This window comes from Malaclemys terrapin, chromosome 8 (genome assembly GCF_027887155.1).
Source record: "Malaclemys terrapin pileata isolate rMalTer1 chromosome 8, rMalTer1.hap1, whole genome shotgun sequence".
NCBI classification, from domain to species: Eukaryota; Metazoa; Chordata; order Testudines; family Emydidae; genus Malaclemys; species Malaclemys terrapin.
Genome location: NC_071512.1, coordinates 6,358,675 through 6,380,782, shown reverse-complemented (window position 1 = coordinate 6,380,782; position 22,108 = coordinate 6,358,675). Strand labels below are relative to the sequence as shown.

General features: G+C 56.3%; 1 protein-coding gene and 1 long non-coding RNA gene across 5 annotated transcripts in view; both read left to right on the top strand.

Moving 5' to 3' along the window:
* SYNPO (synaptopodin) overlaps nucleotides 1–18,417 on the top strand; it is a 60,041-nt gene extending 41,624 nt beyond the window's left edge. For all 4 annotated transcript variants that reach the window (XM_054037177.1, XM_054037180.1, XM_054037178.1 and 1 more), the window contains 2 exons: nucleotides 3,228–5,308; nucleotides 14,903–18,417. In XM_054037177.1, coding sequence (XP_053893152.1) covers nucleotides 3,228–5,308; nucleotides 14,903–15,925 — 3,104 coding nt within the window. In that variant the 3' untranslated portion in view covers nucleotides 15,926–18,417. The remainder of the gene's footprint in view (nucleotides 1–3,227; nucleotides 5,309–14,902) is intronic.
* On the top strand, nucleotides 6,572–10,135 carry LOC128841779 (uncharacterized). The gene is made up of 2 exons (XR_008445917.1): nucleotides 6,572–9,159; nucleotides 9,221–10,135. It is a non-coding gene; the product is annotated as an uncharacterized LOC128841779 (long non-coding RNA).
* Nucleotides 18,418–22,108: the final 3,691 nt, after the last annotated feature.

Below are 22,108 nucleotides of genomic sequence, written 5' to 3'. Positions count from 1 at the left end.
ATTCAGAACACTCCTTCCTAGGAAATTGCTCACCCAGAGAAAATGCATTCCATGTCATTCCACATCCTTTGGGACTTCGCTAACAGCTTTTGTTCTGACCCATATCCAGCCTTTTGTCCAACATTTGAAGAGCCCAGAGGCCCATGAATGGATTTTCGGTGGGTTAAGAGTCACGCAATTGGCATGTCTTCAGCACTTCCATGGAATGCTAAGTGGGTGCTATTCTAGGAAGCCGGTGGGTTAATTAGCTTGAACCACTGCTTGAGGCCAAAACATATACAGTTTTCCTGTCGGATGCTGCCATCTCGTGTTGCCTTGAAACCAAACCAAACATTGCAGCAACAAGGTTCGTCAGCCGCCCTAGGGGTTACCCACGGGTGATGCTGTGACATTTCCAGCTAAAGGCAGGGTTTATTTTCCTAACTTTATACCTGCTGCATGCATTGTGGTTAGCCGACGCTTGGACAGGCTAAAGAGCGAGGGGAGTCTGTGAGATAGTTCAGAGCCGGCCAACTTCCTGCTCTGAGCATGTTTGTGCAGGGAGGTTGAAACCAAATGAACTGCAACCTGAAACCTTTTGAAGTCTTTCAATAAATTCCTTTCCAATACAGTCACTGCAACCAGAAAGCAAAGCTCGACAAACACACTCGAAAGAAGACAGGGACCCAACCTCCCAGTGGTTGTCTTTGTTGTTTGTGTTTCAAAATCGCTGTTATGTTGCAAGGAGCGAAGGAATTGGGACTTTTCTGTCTTCTCCAAGGCAATGCATGGTCTTAGAAGGCAGCGAGATGTGCTCTCCCGAGTAGGTTCACGTGAACAAGAGCTCGCTTCTTTCTACATACAGGCGTGGAAAGTCACGGGAGCTGCCAGACTGCTGCAGCCAGGGGTAGACTTACCATAACGCGATCAGAAGGCTTCCGTTCCAATTCCTGTCTGCTTGTTTTGATTACATTAAACCCACTCACTATGGACGTCTGGTATAGATCTAGTTCCCTGACTGTCAGCTCCACTGCAATGTATAACCAATGCAGTTCCCCACCCCCCATCTCTCAGATGCTAGCCCCCAGCGATGCATTGGCACGGGGTCGAGAGCAGGGATGGGTGAAACGGTGCCCGGTGCCTGAACTGAAGTTTTCCAGGGTTGGCAAAACTTTGGAGAATCTTTTATAAACTGACTCCCCACCCAACTCAGGCGCTTCCTGCTTTTAGCCGGGGCCAGAAGTGGAATTGTCGTAACAGCCCGAGAGCGGCTGTTCTTGCAGGATCCAGTGGAACCAGGGAATGCTGGAAAGCATCCAAGAAATCCGGCCCGGGTTAAACTGCCAGTCCCGTCTCTAAGCCAGTGGGGTGCCAAGAAGCATCCAGGCTTTTTGTGCTGCCCTGGACCAAACCTCTAGAGCTTCTCCTGCATGTTAATCTCGGGGGACGGAGGCTCGCGTTGATTTCTCATCTCTAGAGTATGGGTAGAGCAGTCACCCAGTACAGGCTGCCTCCTGTTGCGGTGTTGAGGCAAAGTCCTAGTTGAAGCGAGCGGAGGCTGTGATGCTGAGGAACAAATTCACACACAGCAAGAAAGGACTCCAGGTTTGAAAGGGCTGCACAGCGATGGTGAACCTCTCAGGGCTGCAGACAGCTGGGTGCCATCTTGGGATCTCTCAACTCAATGGGAGTTGAGGGTGCTCAGGCCTGTGACCTAAGACATTCCAGGGCTTGTTCCTCTCTCTGAGTGTGCCCCTCTCTGTGAAAGGAACGGCCCTACGGACCCTCCTGATGCTGGAGCAGCCACCTGCCCCTGGGTTCAGATCCTGGAAGATGCTGCGTAGCTCAGACCAGTGGTGAAGTGGGGGCTGCCATGGGGAAATCTCCTGTCCCTGCCACTTCCCGTGTGGTGGAGAAGACAAGCCACCCCGGCCCCGGCCCCACACTCTGTCTCCCCACAGAGCCTGCTGCACTGGACTGTCGGCTATCAGTCTAATCTCTATCCCTGAACGTTACTGCAAATCCGCGTAATCTCACAGCACAGCCTTGCCTTGCAACAGTGGCTCCAACCCGTGTTCTGTTCAAAATCCCATTTCTCATCAGTGTTCGGAAACCTTGTGTTTGAGGGGGTTGCAGGGCAATGGGAGGCATCATGCCAGTAGGTTCCATTATACTAGGTGGATCACAGGCTGGCAGGGGTTGGATGCACCTCACCCCATTGGGTGCACCCCCTGCTCTGCAGCTACCCTGCTTGCAAATGTAGGAGCATCATGGACAGGATCTAGACAGAGTCCTATCCCATGCTCCCCAGCTGGAAATACAGTCATCACAAGATGGGGAGAGAAGGAGGATCTCTGATGCTCCGGAAGAGTCTCAATATCCACCCCTCCCCAAGAGATACTTCTTGAGTTGCAGTGCAAGGGATTTAACTTTCCGTGCTACAATGGAAAGTCTTGCAACACCCCCCTTTCAGTCCCCTATCCCACGGCTATCCAAGGATGCAATCTGCAGCTGTCAGTCACCCGAGGGGCCACCTAGATCTCCCTTTTTTTGGAAGACTAATTCTCCTAAATTCCATCATCTTCCAGGATTGGCACCACAGCCCTTTATAATATAATAATAATAATATATGGAGATATCCTATCTCCTAGAACTGGAAGGGACCCTGAAAGGTCATTGAGTCCAGCCCCCTGCCTTCACTAGCAGGACCAAGTACTGATTTTTGCCCCAGATCCCTAAGTGGCCCCCTCAAGGATTGAACTCACAACCCGGGGGTTAGCAGACCAATGCTCAAACCACTGAGCTATCCCTCCTCCCCCTTTGTTTATTGGCCCTGCAGCGTGATCCCCATTATACTCCACACCTACCTACAGAGGAGCATGTTTGGTCAACTTCCCCCTGCCACCCTCTTGTTCCTAAACTACGAGGCAGGGGGGATTTTGTCACTGATTTGCTCAAAGCCTCTTGCTGTGATGTGTGTTGAGTTCTTGCCAGCCGCACCGCTGCTTTATTGTTTTGTTGGCAGCTGCACTGGGCTTTCGCGCACTCATTTTTAGAGACTCACAGCAGTAGGGAAAGCGATTCAAATGCAGGATTTGTCCTGTCCAACGTGAGCAGAGAGGAGGTGTGTGTGTGTGTGTGTGTGTGTAAGTATGAGTAAATAAGCAGAGATAAATGGAGTTTTGCATTCTTCAGGCTCCTTGATCCCTCCTTGTTCATACTGTCCTCTCTTTGTTTTCTCCTTCCAGATCTTTCCAGGAGTGCCAGTCTCTCCGAGAAGGAGCTGAAAGAGGCTAAAGCCAGGAGCCAGAAGATCGCAGCCCAGCTAACGAACCCACCCAGCTCAAACTCCAAAGGTGTGCTGCTCTTCAACAAGCGCAAGCAGAGGGTGAATGAGTTCACTTTGGCAAGCACCAGAAAACGTGGCGAGGAAGCAGCTACAAGAGGCAGCCTGAGAGCTCTTCAGCAGAGTATCCCAAACCATGGGAAATTGCTGCATTTGAGACAGACTTTAGAAAGCAGCAAAGAACTGAAAGAATTACTCTGCACGGAAGACCCTGGACTGCAGATCCTTAAGGGCAACATGGAAGAATATGAGGAAACCACCTGCCTAGAGAAAACACAGTCCCCGCCAAAGAATGAAGTCAAACGTGAGGAGGAGATGCTTCTCCAAACAATCCCAGGGCCATCCCTCAAGGAGTCTCCTAGTGGAGACATAGAGCAGGTCCCTCTAACTGTCTACTTAAAGGAGAACATAAAGGTGGCATCAACCAACGGAGTGCACGAACCTAGCGTCAATGAGCATGGACACGCACCGGTGATTGACAGCGAGAACAACACGCCAGTTCTCATCAAGGAGCAGACGGCCCCAGTTATCGACAAGGAGCAGAATGGAGAAGTTCTCAACAAAGAGCAGAATGTGCCCGTGATTGACAAAGAGACGGCTGTTCCGGCTACCGACAAAGAGACGGCTGTTCCGGTTACCGACAAAGAAACGGTTGTTCCGGTTACCAGCAAAGAGTGCAATGGGGGGCCCAATAAACAATATTACGAAGTTCACCTCACTTTGGCTAAACCCATGCCGGTGAAGAACAGAACAGCAAGACCATTTGGGACTCAATCATCAGCTACAACAAGCCAACCAACGGAGAAAAGTCCTGGGGTAGAACTTCCTCCACCCCCCACCTATGCAGAGACCTTGTTCAGTCCCCCTCCAGTATCTAGGGTCAGGTCGCCTCCTGCGTATTCAGCCTTGTATCCTAGTGCGGAACAGAAGCCTCTCATTCTGCAAGGGCCTCACCATGGAGAAAGCAGATCAACGCCCTTGCATAAAACAGGAATACTAGAGGAGTCCGTGGCCCGGAGAACAACTAAAAAATCCATGTTCACCTTTGTTGAAAAGCCAAAGGTGGCTCCAAACCCAGATCTTTTGAACTTAGTGCAGAATGCAGATGTAAGGAGGAAGCAGAAGGAGCAAGGAGAACCAGTCCAAGAGGAAGAACCATTTGCCCTTGGGGCAGAAGCTTCCAACTTCCTGCATCAGAATGCACTGAAAGGTGGGCTTCACCTGGATTCTGCAGACAATGCCCCAGAGTGGTCTTCATGCCTGAAGTCCCCAAGCATACAGCCTAAGCCTCAAATGAAACCCAGTCAAAACCTAACCGAAGCCAAAGGAAAAGGAGCTGAACTGTTTGCCAGAAGGCAGTCAAGGATGGAGAAGTATGTCATCGAGTCCCCGGCACACCCTGGCTTGGCCAGGTCACCTTCTCCCACCATGTCTCTGCCTCCATCCTGGAAGTATGCTTCCAATATTCATGTAACACCCATGGTCTTCAAACACCCGCCCAAGAGTCCAGCCAGGTCATCAAAAACTCCCCCAGCATCTTTGTACAACAGCAACGTCACGGAGAGTGAGATTTCCCGACAGGAGCTGGAAATCTCAAAGCAGCAGCCGTACCAGCTCCAGTCATCTTTGTTCATCCTGTCCCCAGCTAAAGAACCGGTGAGGTCTTTGCCAAGAGGGGCACCACCGCCACAACCCGCGTTTCCTGACTCTCATTCTTACACGAGACATACCTCGTGCCCAACGTCTCCCTTGACACCTTCCCCTGTTTTTCATTCTCCTGCTCTGTCAAGTTCAAGCAGGCCAACATATGCTCCTCTTTCTCCATCCTCTGGGACTGTGCTTATTGCCCAAGACATCAGAACAAGTGCCCCACCGGAAGCTCCCTTTGCATCCCCTTCCAGAGTTTTGTCACCAAGAGCCAAAGGAGTCTTCCAAGCTCCGAGACCGTCTTATTCCACCAGGAATGCAGGGATTGAACCCCAGGTGTGGAAACCTTCTTTTTACTTCAAGTAATGGGGTTAAAATGCGTGTTTTAGGGGTTCCTCAACTGGCCGCGATCATATCTAACTGGTGATTGATGTGCAGAAAACCAAACAAACCCAAATTAACCAGCCAATAGCTGGAGGTTTTGAATGCAAAGAACGTGCCCTTCTGTAGCCAGCCCTCCTCTGCCAGCTGTTGGCTCAGTATGGTCCTGAGGATGTTGAACTGAGCGAGAGCAGCAGAGTCTGGGCTGTATCTGATGCAGGGCCTGGCCGGGGGAGGAGGAGTGCCGTGTAGCCTAAAGCCTACAGAGAGAGCTAGCTGCTTGTTGAGCCAGCCCAGCCGCGTCTGTGTAATGAGAGCTGGACAGTTTTGCAGACTGGGTTCTGGAGGGAGAGAGAAGCAGCGTATGCATGTAGTGCAACCTCTGAGTTTAATAAGAGCCCAAGTGTGCAGACCTTAGAAGATCATTACTAGAACCTTCACTGAAACAGCAGGAACTCTGGTGCCTTTTCTTTTCCCTTGTCTGGCAACGCTATGGAGCATCAACCCTTCTTCTCGCCTTCTGAATTTCCACCTCCGCTTTGCAAAGCCTTTTGCGTGTCCTCTCTGCAACTTCACGGGCCATTCAGCTGCGGCCTCTCCTCTCCACTGACTCTGTCATGCGCACCTTTCCAAAGGGCTTCCCAGAAGGGGGCGGTGGCATTTCCATCCAGCGTCTGTTTCTGTCTCCTGTCTTCTGTTCCTTATGTTTCTCCTGTTTTCTTCTGTTCTTTGCCTTAGTTTAACAGCATCACTCGAGGTCCCCCCAGAGCACAGGGAGAGCCTGCAGCACTGGGATGACAGGAGAACCTTGCTAGTCTCCGCCTGGCCTTTAGCTCCCTTCCCAGCAAAGAATTAGCATCAGATATTGGGTGTACGAGAAAGGGGGCTTCACCCACTTCATACTCCCTTGGGACTCTGCAGGGTCAATGCACTAGGGGCAGAGGAGGGGGGGCACTGGTCCTGGTGCCCCTCTGCACTAGCCAGCTGGGGTGTGTAGGGGAGTGCGCAGTGCTTTCTTGTTAAAGATGGCACAGCAGCTGGGAGAGGCCTGCCCCAGGGATAGCTTAGTGCCAAGTAGCACGTCCCAGCTGATACTGCAGGGTGGGTTTTTTATATGCTATTAAAGCTTTGGGCCTGATGGTCCTCTCGGGTGTCAGGGGAAGTCAGCGGAGTTGGGAGCAGAACCTAGCCCCTGCAGGACAGACACTCGTGCACTAGTCACACTGACCCGCACTCCTCAAATCAGCAAACCAAGTGCATTTTGGGCTGCGTTACCCTTCTGTTCTGGAATAGCTTGTGCGTTCACACACCGGGTCTTGTATTCATCCTCAGTGGGTCTCCCAGGCATCAGTGCAGCTTAACGAGACTCCAGGAACAGGGTTCAAATGGGTGTCACTGGCTTTCCTCAGCTGGCCAAGAGCGTGGTTAACTAGGGATCGAAACCTGACATTGCAATGGATTTGCTTAAGCCAAAATGTTCCAACCAAAGTGGATTTGTAGGCACCTCAATCCCTATGGAGGCACCTAAATCAAGGTGGTCTGATTTGCAGAGGTGCTGAGCCCCCACAGGTCCCACTGCAGTCAATGGGAGATGGCGGGGCTGAGTAGAAGTGGTCAGAAAATGGAAGGGGGATTTGGGGAAAATTTCTGGGAAAGTTGGAAAAAAGCAGTTTTCCTCTACGTTTTCTGCTGAAAGAAGACACTGATGGGGAAGAATTTCATTGAATTGAAGCCCCGATTTTCCACTGAAAACCAGTTTGGCCAGCGAATTTCTGACCAGCCCGAGTTCTGAAAATCAGGTCTCTTTTATTCCTTAGATTTAGTTGCATAAATATCAGGTTTAATGTAGGGATTCAGGTTTGCAAATGTCGGAAGCACTCTCCACTCGCATTGGAATGTAACGCTCTGCAGTTTGCAGGATACTGCTTCATATATTAGAATGCAAGAGGAAAAGCCCTTTCGCGGACACCTAGTCTGCAAGAGGTTTATTCCCACACACAGTGGGACAGGACCTTTACAGCCAGGCACAGCAGGAGAGACTGCTACAGGGGAAAGCAGGCTACCTGCAACATAACCTTCAGGGATAAGGAACCAGACAGCTCCGTCGAACGGTGCCAGGAATTGTTCTGTTAAAAAGCAGCTGGAGGAAAGGTCTCCAGTTAAACCGACACCTAGCCCTTTATAGTGTGTCTGTGGCATGCAGCGCAATTTACAGCCAGGTTCTGTTAGGTGATTTGCTAGTAAAATGAATCATGCAAAATTCCCACAGCTAGGGCACTATTTATGCTGGTACCCCCAATGCTACAGTCTAATCTGCCTGGTCTCTCTGATCCCACTAGCCTGGCTGACACCTTGTTTTGCCAGGCCAGGGTGGAAGGAGTGACACGCTCCAGTCAGCATTCCCGGGCAGGGACGCTGGTGAAACAGTTACTGACAGGGAATCAACATCAGGAGCAGACAGGGTAATGAAACGTTACCATCCAAGCAAAACAATGATGTGTTACTTACAGTCCATGGGAAGTGCCAGTACTGCTCACTGTACCTCCTACCTGCCATTTCACTGGTGAGGGCCATGGCGAGGCACAGCCAGAAGTGACAAGGTGAATGCTAGGCTATGGAAACAGATTTACATATGAGGCAAGTGCCCGTGGAGTAGCAGGGTGTTAGTAGGTCAGGTACTTATGGGATGGAACAATAGTTACCGTATGGCAGCAGGGCATTTACAGGGTAAATCTCGATCTGATAGCTGAGTATTTACCAAGTGTCGTGGAAGAGCAGGACAATTACAGGGTTAATCTCATGGGATAGCTGAGTATTTACCAAGTGTCGTGGAAGAGCGGGACAATTACAGGGTTAATCTCATGGGATAGCTGGTATTTACCAGGTGTCATGGAATAGCGGGACAATTACAGGGTTAATCTCATGGGATAGCTGGTATTTACCAGGTGTCATGGAATAGCAGGACAATTACAGGGTTAATCTCATGGGATAGCTGGTATTTACCAGGTGTCATGGAATAGCGGGACAATTACAGGGTTATTCTCATGGGATAGCTGGTATTTACCAGGTGTCGTGGAAGAGCGGGACAATTACAGGGTTATTCTCATGGGATAGCTGGTATTTACCAGGTGTCGTGGAAGAGCGGGACAATTACAGGGTTAATCTCATGGGATAGCTGGTATTTACCAGGTGTCGTGGAAGAGCGGGACAATTACAGGGTTAATCTCATGGGATAGCTGGTATTTACCAGGTGTCGTGGAAGAGCGGGACAATTACAGGGTTAATCTCATGGGATAGCTGGGTATTTACCAGGTGTCGTGGAAGAGCGGGACAATTACAGGGTTAATCTCATGGGATAGCTGGGTATTTACCAGGTGTCGTGGAATAGCGGGACAATTACAGGGTTAATCTCATGGGATAGCTGGGTATTTACCAGGTGTCGTGGAAGAGCGGGACAATTACAGGGTTAATCTCATGGGATAGCTGGGTATTTACCAGGTGTCGTGGAAGAGCGGGACAATTACAGGGTTAATCTCATGGGATAGCTGGTATTTACCAGGTGTCATGGAATAGCGGGACAATTACAGGGTTATTCTCATGGGATAGCTGGGTATTTACCAGGTGTCATGGAATAGCGGGACAATTACAGGGTTATTCTCATGGGATAGCTGGGTATTTACCAGGTGTCATGGAATAGCAGGACAATTACAGGGTTAATCTCATGGGATAGCTGGTATTTACCAGGTGTCGTGGAAGAGCGGGACAATTACAGGGTTAATCTCATGGGATAGCTGGGTATTTACCAGGTGTCGTGGAAGAGCGGGACAATTACAGGGTTAATCTCATGGGATAGCTGGTATTTACCAGGTGTCATGGAATAGCGGGACAATTACAGGGTTAATCTCATGGGATAGCTGGGTATTTACCAGGTGTCGTGGAAGAGCGGGACAATTACAGGGTTAATCTCATGGGATAGCTGGGTGTTTACTGGCTGTCGTGGAAGAGCTGGGTATTTCCAGGGGAAGAGGCTCATCCTGCAGTCTTTACTCAGGTCAAACCCCCATTGGGCTCACAGGGCGTTGATCCAGGTAGAGATGGTCAAACAATACTCGTCAAATAATTTATTCAGTGAGTTTCACGAAATCTTTGACTGTAGGGTGGAGAATGTGATTCACTCTTCTCCCCGCTCTAGGGCTGAGCGATGGCTGCAGGGCCTGGCCCCTTGGCCCAGCCTTTGGGGAGGGGTTTACTGCTATGCAGTGACAGGATAGCTACAGTACAGTGCATGGCAACTCCCTGGCTAGATTGTGCCAGGGAGACACAGGAGGCCTGTTCTGCTACAGGATGCGGGTAACCCCCACTGTCATCACTGGAGCTGCTCTGAGCCTGCAGAAGGAGAGGTTGTTCCTAGGTTGATTTCCAGGCTCACTAGCCAGAACCGTGACCCGAGGAAGCCCAGACACGCTTGCCAGCTAGACTAGGCCCTTAGCTTCTGCAGCACCTGGACAAGCCTCATTTCCTAGTTAGATCATGGGTTTGGCAGTGTCAAGTTGGACAGGTGGGTGGGCTCTTCCCGGGGAAGGGATGGGCCAGTGACTCACAGCACATCCTGGAACAAATGCATCTGAAGGGGCGTTCCAGAGCAAGGAACCGGGCAGAGAGGAAGCGCTCACCAGTTCGGTGCCTTCCCTGCACTTTTGAGCATTTGTATTGGAAACGTAGCTACCATCCCAGCTGCTGAATTAACCCAGGGCAGAACGCTAGTAAAGGTTTTGTAGCTCACTTGGTCTCTCCACTTTTTCCATGTTAACAAGGTTACTTTCGACTGTGCTTTTAATTCCTCTGCGTCCGTTTCCTTTACTGGCTCTGAATACACGCACAGATCTCTAGTCTGGTTCTGCTCTTTCCTCTTGGAGCTCGACACGCTGCGTAGCAAAACTAACAGGCCTGGCTTGTACCTTCAGGGTTATTATTTATGATTTGTATGGTGGGAGTGTCTAGAACCTCCAGCCCTGGGCCAGGACTCCATTGTGGTAGGTGCTGTACAGATAATTAATCAAAAGATTGGCCCTGCCCCAAGGAGCTTATCTGTTCCCACTCCCTCCTCCTCCTCCATCATCAGCCCCCTGGTGGCAGCAGGCGTGGTGGGGAGGGGCCTCTTGTGCTCCGCCATTCTTGGGTATTGGCTTTGCTGGTGCTCTAAGTATGGAGAAGCACATTAGGTCGTGTAAGGGAAAGTCATTTAGGGCGACCCTCATGTCATAGGCCCAGAGAGATGTGACAGGTAATCAACCATCTCGTCGTGCATTTTGGGCAAAAGTTGGCCCGGTGAGGCCATTGCCCGGCCGCATGCCTAGTGACTACATTCGGCTTTCCCCCGCCGTTTCGCTCTGTACACGTACAGCTGGTGTCAATCAGCAAAGCTCCCCTGAAGTCAACTGAGTTGTGTCAATTTACTCCAGCTGCAGAGTTGTCCCGTCGGGTGTAAAACCCTGGGAGAGCCTTTGGAATCAGAGATGCTGTGTAAACACGGGTTAGGATGTGAAGTCAGTGGGGTGCCAGAGGGCAGTGTCTCTGTCTCCGAAAAACCACCCCCGCACACCCATGCTACGCCCCACTCCGGTGCTTGGCTGATTCGCTGTTGTGATGTTTCCCTGACTTACTTGGAAATTTGATCTTCCTGACGAGCTCTCCTCAAGAGGAAAGTGACGTCAGGGCGGAGTGACAGAACGCTGTCCCTTGCAATCGCTCCGAGGTGAATCTGTGCCACCCTGCTTCTGGCTGGAATGCTACGTAAAAGTCGCCAGGTCCTGCCGCAATTCTGTAGGCATACGTGACTTAGCTTGGAGTGAATAGCGGTGAAGCCACAGCAGCATTGGCTGGCTGGCTGAGTGCCGTCCTACCTGGGATCCTGAGTATGTACTCAGGCCAGGCGGCTGCCGCAGGTTTTCCTGCTAGTTTAGCAAGCAAGCTTGAAAAAAGCTGGCTTGGCTCTGTCTGCATTTGCTGAAATCTCACCGCCTTATGCCCACACACAGACAGGCCCGTGTGCACACGCACAGGGGCATGCACAGAAGCACCACGGCTATATCTACATTAGTCACTGGTAAGGCTCCCCTAGAGTTGCCACTTGGCGTGGTCCAAAGACACTGCCCACCGTCAGCTGCAGGGGAGAGAGCTCAGCCCAATTCCTTGTCTCGACAGAACACGCCCACTGCAAATCCAGCCTGGGTGCAGAGGCAGGGTGTGCCCCAGCGTGCTCCTCCGGAGTTCCCCTTGGCTGGCAAGGCCAGACCTGGGAGTGGGGGGGGGTGTTGGGTTTTGGAGGAGGGAGGATTTTTATTGTGTGTCTCGATGAAACTTTTCAGTCTGCCCTCCTCGTTCTCCTTCACACCGGCCCAGCGTGACAGCCCTGGCTGCACCTGCAGGGGGCGCCCATGTGCCATGAGCAGCTTCTCCCTGCTAGATAGTTGGATAGTCTAGTCCAGGGGCGGGCAAACTTTTTGGCCTGAGGGCCACATCGGGTTTTGGAAATTGTATGGAAGCCCGGTTAGGGGAGGCTGTGCCTCCCCAAACAGCCAGGTGTGGGCCAGCCCTGCCCCCTAAGCGACCCCCCCCCCCGCTTCTTGCCCCTGATGCCCCCCCCAGACTTCTGCCCCATCCAACCCCCACTGTTCCCTGACGGCCCTCCCAGGACCCCTGCCCCATCCAACCACCCCTTCTCCCTGGCCCCTGACCGGCCCCAGAAACCCCACCCCTGACTGCCCCCTGCCACCCCATCCAACCCACCCTCTCCTTCCTGACTGCCCCTGGGGACTCCTGCCCCATTCAACCCCCCGTTCCCTGCCCTCTGACCGCCCTGACCCCTATCCACACCCCCATCCCCTGACCACACCCCGAACTCCCCTGCCCTCTATCCAACCCCCCCTGCTCCCTGCCCCCTTACCGCACTGCCTGGAGCACTGGTGGCTGGCGGCACTACAGCTGCACTGCCCAGAGCACCAGGACAGGCAGCTGCGCCGCCCGGCTGGAGCCAGCCACGCCACCGAGCAGCTCCTAGCACTGGGTCAGGCCCCGGCTCTGCAGCTGCGCTGCCCCAGGAGCTCACAGCCCTGCCGCCCAGAGCATTGCGCCGGCAGCGGAGCAAGCGAGCTGAGGCTGCGGGGGAGAGGGGACAGCAGGGAAGGGGCCGGGGGCTAGCCTCCTGGGGCAGGAGCTGAGGGGCCAGGCAGGAGGGTCCCATGGGCCGGATGTGGCCCGCGGGCCGTAGTTTGCCACCACTGGTCTAGTGAGCTGATAAATGCTGTCTGGGGTGTGGCTGAGCTGGGTCCCATCGGGCCTGGTAGGCATTTTAGTCCCATGCCCTGGTGCCCTCTGCAGCTCCTGGGCTGGGAGAGGGGACCTCCAGAGAGCTGGAGTGTTGCCAGCAAAGGGAATTGAACCACTCCCCGCTGGAGTGTCCAACCCGGAGCCGTTTCAGGGTCGGAGGCAGAGCTTGGGCTGGCGGCTGCGTGTCCTTGGCACAGCAGAGGTTACGTGTTGCCAAGACTCAGGACCAAGAGGTAGCAGCGGAAGGCGGCAGGAAGGGCCTCGGGTGGTTGGCGGGACCGGCAGGGAGATAGACCCACGGGTTCCTCTTTAGATCCCGCATGGCCCAGCCCAACGTTAAACCGTCCCTGCCGCCGGGGGGTGTTTGAGCCCAGTCCCCTGGGGCCCAGTCTCTGCTGTGCAGATGCAGCATGCCTGCGGATGGTGAGCTGCTAGCGCTGGGGGTGCTGGCCCTGCCGTGTGCAGCGCGCGGGCTAGGAACAGAATCGGGGCGCAGGGATTAGGAGGCGTGAGCTGGGCTGAGAGCGAGCCAGCACTGCAGAAGGAACAGGAAGTGAGGCTCAGAGGGGATCTAACCCAAGGCCCATTGACGTCAATGGAAGGACTCTCCTGGGCTTTGGCTGAGGCCGAGGTCACCAGAGCTGAGTTCAGTCCCGGCACCCAAGAGCTCACTGGGAACAGGAGCAGGGTCAACCCATGAGAAAGCCCTTGTCTGGCTTCTTGTCTCCTCCTGCTTTACTGGCCCAAGGCAGTATTATCCCAGCCGCACCGTGCTCCAGGCCCCAGCCCTGCCTCACTGTCGCTTTCCTTGGGCACCTATGCCCCGCTCGGACCTGGCCTGCTAGGCTCCTGCCTGCCTGTGCCTGGCGTTACCTCCCTTTGGCCAGCCTGTGTGACAGGGCTCTCACCCGCTTGTCAATGAGGCCTCCATGCTTCTGAGCAGCATGCGTGCATGGCACGGGAGGAGGAGCGAGCGGAACAAGAGAAACCTAATGATGTGCCGTCCTGTTCCCCCTCCCCCCGCCTCGTCCTCTGCATCCCTTCTCCGTTAGCTTGGCTTGACGGCATCTCTCCAGCCATTTGCTCCATTCCCTGCTGCCAGGAGGGAGGGGGCTACCCCCAGTGGCCAGCCCCCCGTCCCCAGGCACTGACGATGCTGAGAGCATTATTGGGCGCCATGCCTCTGGAGACAGCCTGGCATGTGCCAAGCCAGCGCTCCTCCAGAGAGTGAGACCAGGAGGGAGAGCTAGGCAGGGCCCCAGGAGACAGGAGCAATGCAGCACTGCGGTGGTTAATGGGCACCAGGCTATCAAGGGGCGAGGGGGCTGAAGGGAGGCGTTAAGTACTGAACACTCCCAGAGTGAGGCCCTGGTGTGGCAGCCCTCACTCACGCTGGTAGCACTGACTCGGGAGTAGTCCCAAGAGGGTCAGAGCAAGCGCTACTCAGCGTGAGTAAGGGGCGCAGCGTCGGACCCCGAGTCCCTGCCGGGCAGACGGAGGCATCAGAAAAAAGCAGGATGTTCTTGGCCAAAAATGCCTGGACGTGTGGTTTGCTTCTCCCGATCTCCGGGATGGAATAAATGGGCCCACGGTGCTAACATAACCCAGTATGCCCCGCTGCCGCCTCCCCCCAGCACAGCCCTCCTCTGACGCTGAGCATAGGGAGTGCTCCAAGGAGGCTGGGTAGAGCCACAGCAGAGCTGGTCTCCAAGGGTTTGTGCTGTCTCTGATAGCAGAGGTCAAGTGGGTGAGGCTGGTATTTTAGGCACACAGCCTGCTTTGCTGGGAGTTGCTGATTGGCCAGGTTTGTGGTCTCACTCTGGGAAGTCCCACCTTTTGAAGGCGGAGCTTCCTGGCCTGCCATCACATCTAGCAGCCTGCCCCAGCCATTGATGGGAGGGAGCAGGGTTAAGGGAGAAGGAGACAGAGGAAGGGTTTGCCCTTCTGTGCTATCTGAGGATCTCAAAGCTCTTGCCTGCTATTAAGCAGTTTGCTCCCAGAGCTGCCAGTGCGGAGGGTGTTATTATCCACTCTACCAGCGGTGAAGCAGAGGCCCCGGGAGGTCACAAGCTTTGGCTGCGGTCACGCAGCTAGTCAGTGATGGCACCAGGAGCCCCAACTCCCAGTCCAATGCTCCAGTCTCCTGGTCCCTCACTGGCTCTTTGTCCTGGCATCCCTTGTCAGCCTGACACTCAGCCGTGCTCTGTGTTCCCCTTGCAGGAAAGAAGAGTGTCCCTGCCTTCCTCCCTGACCTGGACCCCACGACTGGTGCCCCACCCGAGCCCCTTCGAGGGGTGGGCAAGCCCGACGCCGGAGCCTCAGGAAAGGCCTGCGGAGGCCCTGCGAGCAGCCAGTGTGAGGAGCCCCCCTCCTCCCATGTCGCCGTCATGGAGCGAGAGGTCCCTCTCCCCACTGCGGCAGGAGGCAGAGCCCAAGGCCAGCCGGCAGATGCAGGCCCAGCTCGCCAGGAACATCATCAATGCTGCCAGGAGGAAGAGCTCCTCCCCCAAAGCCCTGGGGCCAGACGGCGTCAGGCCATTCACGCCACCCGCTGGCACTGGGGCACCACCTGCCAGCGCATCTCCATGCAGCAGCCCGAGAGCCCTGGACAACCACTCCCCGAGTCCGCAGTCGCCGAGAGCCACGAGGATGGATGGGCACAGACACACCAGCACCGGGACCCCACAATTCAGCACCTCATCCTGCATCAGCCCAAGGACCCTGGGCAGCCACTCCCCGACCTACATCAGCCCACTGCAGTCGCCGCGAGCAGCCAGGACGGATGGGCACAGGTCCTTCACATTACCCGCAAACACCGGGGCACCGGCTCTCAACGCAACAGCTGGCAGCAGCCCTGGCACCACAGCCAGCCACTCTCCAACCTACAGGAACCCAGTGCCATCTCCAAAAGCCACCTGGACGGATGGTCACAGGATTCTCATGCCACCCGCCAGCGCTGGGGTGCTACCGGCCAACACATCTTCTTGTACCAGTCCCAGGAGCCTGGGTTCCTACTCCCCGACCTTCATTCGCCCGGTGCAGTCGCCCCCTGCGGGAGCGAGGTCCCCCGTGAAGCATTACACCTCCAGGTCCCCCACGGACTCGGATGTGTCCATCGACTCCGAAGACTCTGGGGTCAAGTCTCCCGGGATCCGCAGCTTTAACATCTGCCCCCGGGGCTGGAACGGGAGCGTGCGGCTGAAACAGGGCCGCCTGCCCTCGGAAGCGCCCTGCACCTCCTAGGCCAGGAAGAGACAAGTGACGTGAGCAAGGACACGCCTGGAGCCCATTGAATTGATGCATAGACTCACCGGCACCCAGTCCTGCCGACCAAGCCACGCGGCGGTGGGGGGAGAATGCTGGGGGCTGTGGGGACAGATGATAGAGATGATCTCTCTCCCCACCTCCGCAGCACCTCTCCCCAAACCTGCTGCGGGTTTAGACAGCAGATGCCAGTCTGGCCTGCGACAGCCAGTCACAGGATGGTGCCCGCTAACTTTGCCGGATCCAGACTCCACCCCCCCGCAAGCCAATGCCGCTGCTGAGCCCCTCACTCCATCCCTGCACGTGTTCTGCTTCCCCAGACTTTGCTCTCCCGGCTGGACTGGAACCAGCAATGACATCTCAGCCCCGTGGGACGAGGGAGCCTGGCGCTGCTTTTGTTCTGCCCGGGACGAGGGGGCCACAGACGGCGGGCAGGCAGCCCCGAGACCGTCCTTCCGGCCGCGTAATCCCCAGCAGAGAGACAGCGAGTGGCCCGAGGGGGCTTGGGCGGCCGCCAGCCATGGGCTTTCCAGCTTGCTGCCTCTGAATCCCATTGTTTCCTTTGTGGGCTCTGCGGAGGCCAGGGATCAGGCCTGCTTCCAGCTGCCTGAGGGCCCGGGGAAAGGCAGGGGGAAGAGCCTGCACAGCGGCTGCTCCTGCAAACCCTGCTGCAGGGCCTGGCTTTTCCTGAGTCCCGGCAGCCCAAGGACCGGAGCTCTGCGGCAGCTGGGGGCTTGTCCCACTCTTTGAGCGCAGGGCAGGGCTGCCGGAGCCGAGGCGGCGAGGACGGGAGAGAATGGAGCTGCCTCGGGGGAGAGAACAGCAAAATCCTGGCTCCCAACCCACAGCCGAAGGGCCCTGGTGGCAGGGCAGCTCCCTGCGCTCGAGGGAGGCGCGGTGAGTCTGGAGCTCATATCCCAGAGGGGAGCCGGAGTTCCCCCGGCAGGGGGCAGGTGGTGCCTTAGGCCGATCCACAGCGCCCAGGCAGGGCATGATGGAGTCAGCGTTCCTGTGACCAAAGCCTACTCCCCACGCCAACGTCCCGCTACCGTGCGCCATGTGCCCTCGCCAACCAAGCTGGCTGTAGCTAAAGCCTGCTCCTGGAGAATGGCCGCCGGGGAGGCCTGTCCTAGGGGCCTGAGTGGAGCCACCAGCGATTTAGAGCCATGCTGCGTGTGCGGCCGCCCTCTCCGACTCTCCCCTGGACCCTGCCTGGGGGCCTGAGCCGTGAACAACCCCGAGACCCAAGCAGCGGGGGTGGGGGTGGGGTTGGAGGTGGGCCCGAGAGAGAGGCTCCCTCTTGGCAAGTGGCCTGCTGGGTAAAATGGATGGAGCCGTCGGGTCCCGGGCACTGCCCTGGAAGGACTCCCCCTGCCCTGCAGCGCTCCGGCTGGCTGTGAGGAGGAGCTGAAAGGAGCCCACCGGAGCCGTGCTGAGGGGACTCTGGGGAGGAGGCCCCGGGAAGGTACAAGGCCCTCTCCAGGCTGGCTCTAGGTGGATGCACAGACAGGCATGCATGCCAGCGTGTCACTGGGCCAGGCCGGGCACTGCCACCCACCTGGCCATGGGGCTCTGGAGTCGTCGGCAGCACGTCTGGCCCGACGTTTGTGGGGAGTCACCGGGTGAATCATCAGCCTCGTTAGCCGATAGCCAGTCTCCGAGAGAGGCTGCTGCAAACTAGAGGGGAGGTTGGGGGCATCTGAATGTGCCCACTGGCCTAAGCGATAGACTGCACTGCAGACCCTGCTGCACAACGGTATTTCACTGCTGCAGGTTCCCAGAGCAGCCAGAGCTTCTCCACGAAGCCCCCGCCGTGGCATGGTCCCCGGCCACGCACAGTGTCTTGGGGAAAGAAAACCAACGCCTGAGCCCCTTGGCTTTTTCCCTGGCCAGCCCAGCACCTCCTGCCCGCCCCGGGCTGGTCCCCCCACTCGCTCGCTCTCTGTGTGCTTGGCAGGGTGGCACGCAGCCATGGGCTGGCAGAGCGGTGTCTGGTGTTACCCTAGCTGCCCCGATAAGCTGGCCAGCCTCTGGTTTTATTGCCCTGACCTTTCAAGGGAGGAGTGCTCCCGGCTTTAATGCCGGGTGAGCCCAGGGAGGGCGGCCCGGCCCCGCCTGCGCTCAGGGGTCTCTCCCCATTCCCAGCCCCCTGTGCTGCTCACAGGCCCTGCGGGGTGGGGTTGTGGGGAACCGCCGGGGCAGCACAGTCGTCTGGCTCCTGCTCCTGGCGCACCACACCGGGGCCAACTCCCACGCTCAGGCATGTCCCAGACGGGTGCATCCTTTCACCCCTCCCCAGCCAGAGCAAAAACTCACCCTGGGCGGGAGGGGAACGCTATTCTGCAGGGAGCAAGCAGAGGAAAGGTTTCCCTCTGCGAACCCAAGCGTCCGAGCTGGGCCCAGCTCCCCCGGGGAGTTACCATATCCGTGCACAGGCACACGAGTGTCTAGATCTCCGCCCCCCCCCCCCCCCCGCCACCCCGCAGCCCCTTGGCCTCCCAGAGCCCCCCGGGGGCATTTCTGCTGCTCTGGTTTCACTAAAGGAATGGCGTGGGCGGAGGGGGGGGGGTGAAATCACATGCTAAGAGCCAGCTTCTGCTGTGAGCATGGAAACCAATGAACCCAACAGAGAGCGACAGCCAGGGAGCGCATGGCACCCCCCCGTCAGGGAACAGCCACTTCCTCGGCCCATGTTTTCCCAGGAGGAGGCGACAGTCCACAAAGTGGAGCCCTCTAGGGGTTAGTTGGGGCAACTGCACAAGCCCTTTGAACCAGTTGGAATTTTTCATGTGAAATTTTGTTCAAGGAAAAATGTCCCCCCCTCCCTTCCCTAGGGCAATCTCCAGGGCAATGATATGTTTCTTTGGAAACATCCCATTTCATTTTCCAGCAAAGACACCCTGAAAAAGGCTTTTTTAAAAAACTTTTTCATCCCTAAACAAGCCAAAAAAAAAAAAAAAACATTTCACAGAAGTTTATGTTTCATGGCAACGCCTTCCCATTTCGCCCCCAGCTCCCTTCCGCCCTCTAGCGCCCCCACCAGGCTGCAGAGATGTGGGCGCACATGTCGCCGGGGCTGCTCGCAGGAAACAGGACAAGGGGGCAGCCAGAGCTCTGCTCTGGCCCAGAAGCCCTGCGCCGAGGGGCATGTTGCTGAGGGGGGCCAATGGGCTGAGAGGGAGGGAGCACCCTCTCAGTGCACGCGGCTTTGGTCATTAGCTAAAGTGCCCAGGACATGAGCAGCCAGCTAATCCCTGTGGGGCTGGGTGTCTCCAGGGATTGCTTCCAGGTCACTGCTGTGAGGGGAGACCCAGGCAAGACCAAAAGTCTTCCCCGCTGGAGAGAACTGTTTACTGGCTCCGGGTCCCAGTGAGACGTCTCATGGACAGCAGTTCATCCCACAGGGTTGCTACTGATGCCATTTGGTGGCCCTCCCCTGAAGGTCCTGGGAACCATCTCATTCCTAGCGGTGGCCCCATGCAGGAGAGGTTAGAGACACAACTTGTGGGGGAAGCTCATGTCGCTGCTGACCCATGCTGAAACCTGGGGCTACAGAGAGCATTTCAGTCTGCAGCACTGAGAGGCAAGAATCTGACCCTCGCAACAAAGCCAGGAGCACAAAACCAAACTCCCCCCCCCCCCCCCCCAACCTGGCTATAAATCACATGCATTATTACCAGGTTTGCTAGGACTGGTTAGAAAGAGCCGCTGGGTGGGACCCTGTGACGTCTGCACACCCTGTGGCTGATGGATCCATAGCGCCAGTGAAGTGGATGGGCCCCACTCGATCACACAGAGACAATCACGTGGCCAAGGCAAGCACAGCTCGCCGTGGCTGGGCGTGAGGGGGCCTAGGCTGGGTCGTTGCGGCAGGGAGGATGTGTGTGGCGAGAGAGAGGACAGGTAGGTGTTCAGAGCGGGTATGGGCAAGTGCTGAGAAGGGGTGATGGGCGTGTAGGGCTGAGCAGCGCACTGGGGCATGGAGCAGTTCAGGACAAGAGCCCCAGGACAATGAGGCGAGGGCTAGCGAGAGACGTGGCACCGCAGAGGTTATTGAAAGTGAAGGGAGGTGTGACATGGGGGGTGTTTTAGCCTGTCCGCTTGGGACAGCACAAGCCCAATGGGCCATGGGGCATGTCATGGCAAGCACTGGTTAAATACTAGTTGCTGTAGGTCAGATAAATACTAACTGATTACTGATGAGCGCTGGGCAGTGTGGAACGCCATTGCTCTCCGACACGGCAGGCCCCCCAGTACACGTGCAGCCAGGCAGTCGTGCAGGGACACAACTAGCTCACTAACCAGAGATGAAATGTCCTCCAGGGACGGAGCACTGTAGGCTCTTGCATGCTCTCCGCTGGGGAGCAGCTCCCAGCCTGGCAGTTAAGGGCTTATCCCAAGACACCCAGTGACTTCAATGGGCTTTAGCTCGGGCCCCCTAGTAATTAGCTTTTCCATCTCTAACTGCCGGGCTCCTTCCTGGGATGCTCATCCAGACCCACTCCGCACGTTGGGCTCCCCTTTCACACTGGCCAGCCCCAGTGTCCCATGGGCGAGGGCCCTTTAAGCTGGGTTATTCAGAGGGGGCTGGGCAGGGAGCTGTCCCACCAGGGGTCGGGGTGGGGAGGGGGCTGGAATGGCTCCATTCAGAGTGTGCCACTTCTCCAGCAGGGGAAGGGGCCCATGGATTGCGGACCCCTTGGGAGGAACCAGTGGACTGTCCCAAACCCTCATCACCGCGATGCTGTGTGACCCCACTGCGCAGGCGTCCGAGTGCAGCTGAGGCTGGCTTGCCTGTGTCCATTACTCACCACTAAGCAAAGAGAACCCGCTCAAGCAGGGCACACCAGCCCCGGTGGCTCTGGCCTGCTGGGACGCCTTTGTTCCTCACAGAGACCGCGTCAGGCGCTCCTGGCCATTGCTTCACCAGCTGCTCTTTGACGCGCATTTTGCCACATCACTGTATGCCATGCTCGAAAATAAAACCGCCGTTATCCCACCCAGTCTGGCCTGCCTGTGTCCTTTCGAACCCCAGCCACCCAGCCAGGAGTGACCCCCCGACAGTCCCCTAGGCATGCTGGGCGTCCTGGCTGGCCCAATTGCAGCATCAGGTGGGCGCTCTACCTACTTGGGGTAAAATTAAAGGCTAGCTAAGAATTGCCTTGGGCTTCATGCATTTTGCTCATGGCAGGGGCAGTTTGGGGTTCTCTAGCGCTCCCAAGTGGCTCAGCCCGGGGGTGGGGGGTTTCGGAGGATTCTGGATAGTCTGGGGTAGCAAAGGCCATGCTGCAGGAAGAGGATGGAACCTTCCCCAGGCGCCCAGGTTTGTTCCTGTCCCAGTTGCAGGGGCAAGGTGAAAAGCTGGTGCACCAGCTCCCCCTCGTGCACCGCTGCCATGTGGTGTGACGTACGAGGGAGCTCTGTGGGCTGATACCCGGCCCTGCCTAGGGATGGAGGCTGCCTCTCCCTACAGCTCAGCCCCAGCTGGGGCACATCGCAGTATCCCTGTCTTGTCTAACAGCAAACCTAAGCTGTGAGCCCATCCCTGGACACACCTCCCCCGCCACTCAGCCCCACTAGAACCGGACCCCCGCACAGTGCTCGCAGGAGGCGTTGGAGGGCGGGAGAAGGTGGCCCGTTGAACCGCGGTGCTGGCATAATCCAATGGCGTCACAGAGGAGCTAGAAGGCGAGTGCAGGGGCAGCGTTGCCTGCAGATGCAATTGTCATTGGAATGGCAGTGTGCCCCCTGGATTGGGTGAGTCGCACCAGTCCCAGCCCTGCTCCCGGGCCCACTACGCTGCTGCAGTGATCTCGCCCGTGGTGCCTTAGACCTGCCAGGGGAATCATGGCATCACTGTGGTGGAGGTACCCACAGACTGGATGGGCAGCGAATAACTGCCAAGCTCAATTGACTCTTGCTAATTAGCTACAATGGATGGGGCGCAGCAGGCCTTTCCTACACTAAACCTGCAGTGATAAGGAACAGCCACCAGGGGGCAGCAAAGCTGAATGAGCATCTCCCATTGTGTGTCCCCCCCTGGAGTCCCCCTTCCCCGCCCCCCCAATTCATTTGGGTTTAGTCAGCTGCTCCCTGTTTGAATGGTCAGTGTCAGAGCCCCACACAGGGGGGATGGGCTGATACAGGAATCTCATCTACACT